This window comes from Calidris pugnax, unplaced genomic scaffold (assembly GCF_001431845.1).
Source record: "Calidris pugnax isolate Ruff unplaced genomic scaffold, ASM143184v1 scaffold307, whole genome shotgun sequence".
NCBI lineage: Eukaryota > Metazoa > Chordata > Aves > Charadriiformes > Scolopacidae > Calidris > Calidris pugnax.
This window is the reverse complement of record NW_015091040.1, coordinates 6,344-7,251: the sequence shown is the minus strand read 5'-3', so window position 1 is coordinate 7,251 and position 908 is coordinate 6,344. Positions and strand designations below refer to the sequence as shown.

Here is a 908-nt window from a genome sequence, read left to right as displayed (position 1 = left end):
CCAGCTCCAGAGATCCCCCCCCCTCCCCATTCCCAGATGCTGGAGAACCCCTTGGCTCCAGTATCCCCACCCCCTAAATCCCAGGATCCCCCCATTCCCAGATGTGTTTTGGGGTTCCCCGGTGGGGGGGTCGCGGTGCCACCCCCGCTCCCCCCTGTCCCCCCAGGGCAGCGCCGTCTTCGACTTCTCGGGCTCGGGGCCGGAGGTGCACGGGAACTGCAACGCCCCCCGCGCCATCACCCTCTCGGCCCTCATCTACTGCCTGCGCTGCCTGGTGGGGCAGGACATCCCCCTCAACCAGGTGGGACCCTCACCCTGACCCGGGGGGGCTCCTGGGGGTGTGGGACCCCCTTAGGTGGGACCCCCCATAGCCCCTCATCTACTGCCTGCGCTGCCTGGTGGGGCAGGACATCCCCCTCAACCAGGTGGGACCCTCACCCTGACCCGGGGGGGCTCCTGGGGGTGTGGGACCCCCTTAGGTGGGACCCCTGGAGATGTGGGATCCCTGAGCTTTGGGACCCCCCGGATGTGGGGCACTCAGGCTGTGTGACCCTGGCTGGGGGAACCCCCCAAGCTGCAGGAACACCCAGCTGTGGGACCTCCACCCCAGCCTGGGGGGGCTCCTGGGGGTGTGGGACCCCCTAAGGTGGGACCTCCCAGCTGTGGGACCCCCAAGTTGTAGGACCCCCCCAGCTGTGGGACCTGCTGGATAGGAGACCCCTGAGGATGTGGGACCCCGACTGGGGGACCCCCTGGGCTGTGGGACCCCCCCCAGGCTGCTGGACCCCTGAGACGTCAGCCCCCCCCGGCTGGGGGATCCCCAGGCTGTGGGACCTGTTCCCCTGGGGTGGGGGGGCTGGGACCCCCATCCCCTGGGCTGGGGGGTGGGATCCTGAGACCCCAATCCC

The 908-nt window shown here is 70.2% G+C and overlaps 1 protein-coding gene across 1 annotated transcript in view; it reads left to right on the top strand.

Annotated features, from left to right (window-relative positions):
• The window catches only part of OPLAH (5-oxoprolinase (ATP-hydrolysing)), a 41,342-nt gene that overhangs the window by 35,259 nt on the left and 5,175 nt on the right, over nucleotides 1-908 (top strand). The window contains exons 14-15 of the mRNA XM_014956139.1: nucleotides 5-60; nucleotides 167-301. Of these exons, the coding sequence (XP_014811625.1) occupies nucleotides 5-60; nucleotides 167-301 (191 nt within the window). The remainder of the gene's footprint in view (nucleotides 1-4; nucleotides 61-166; nucleotides 302-908) is intronic.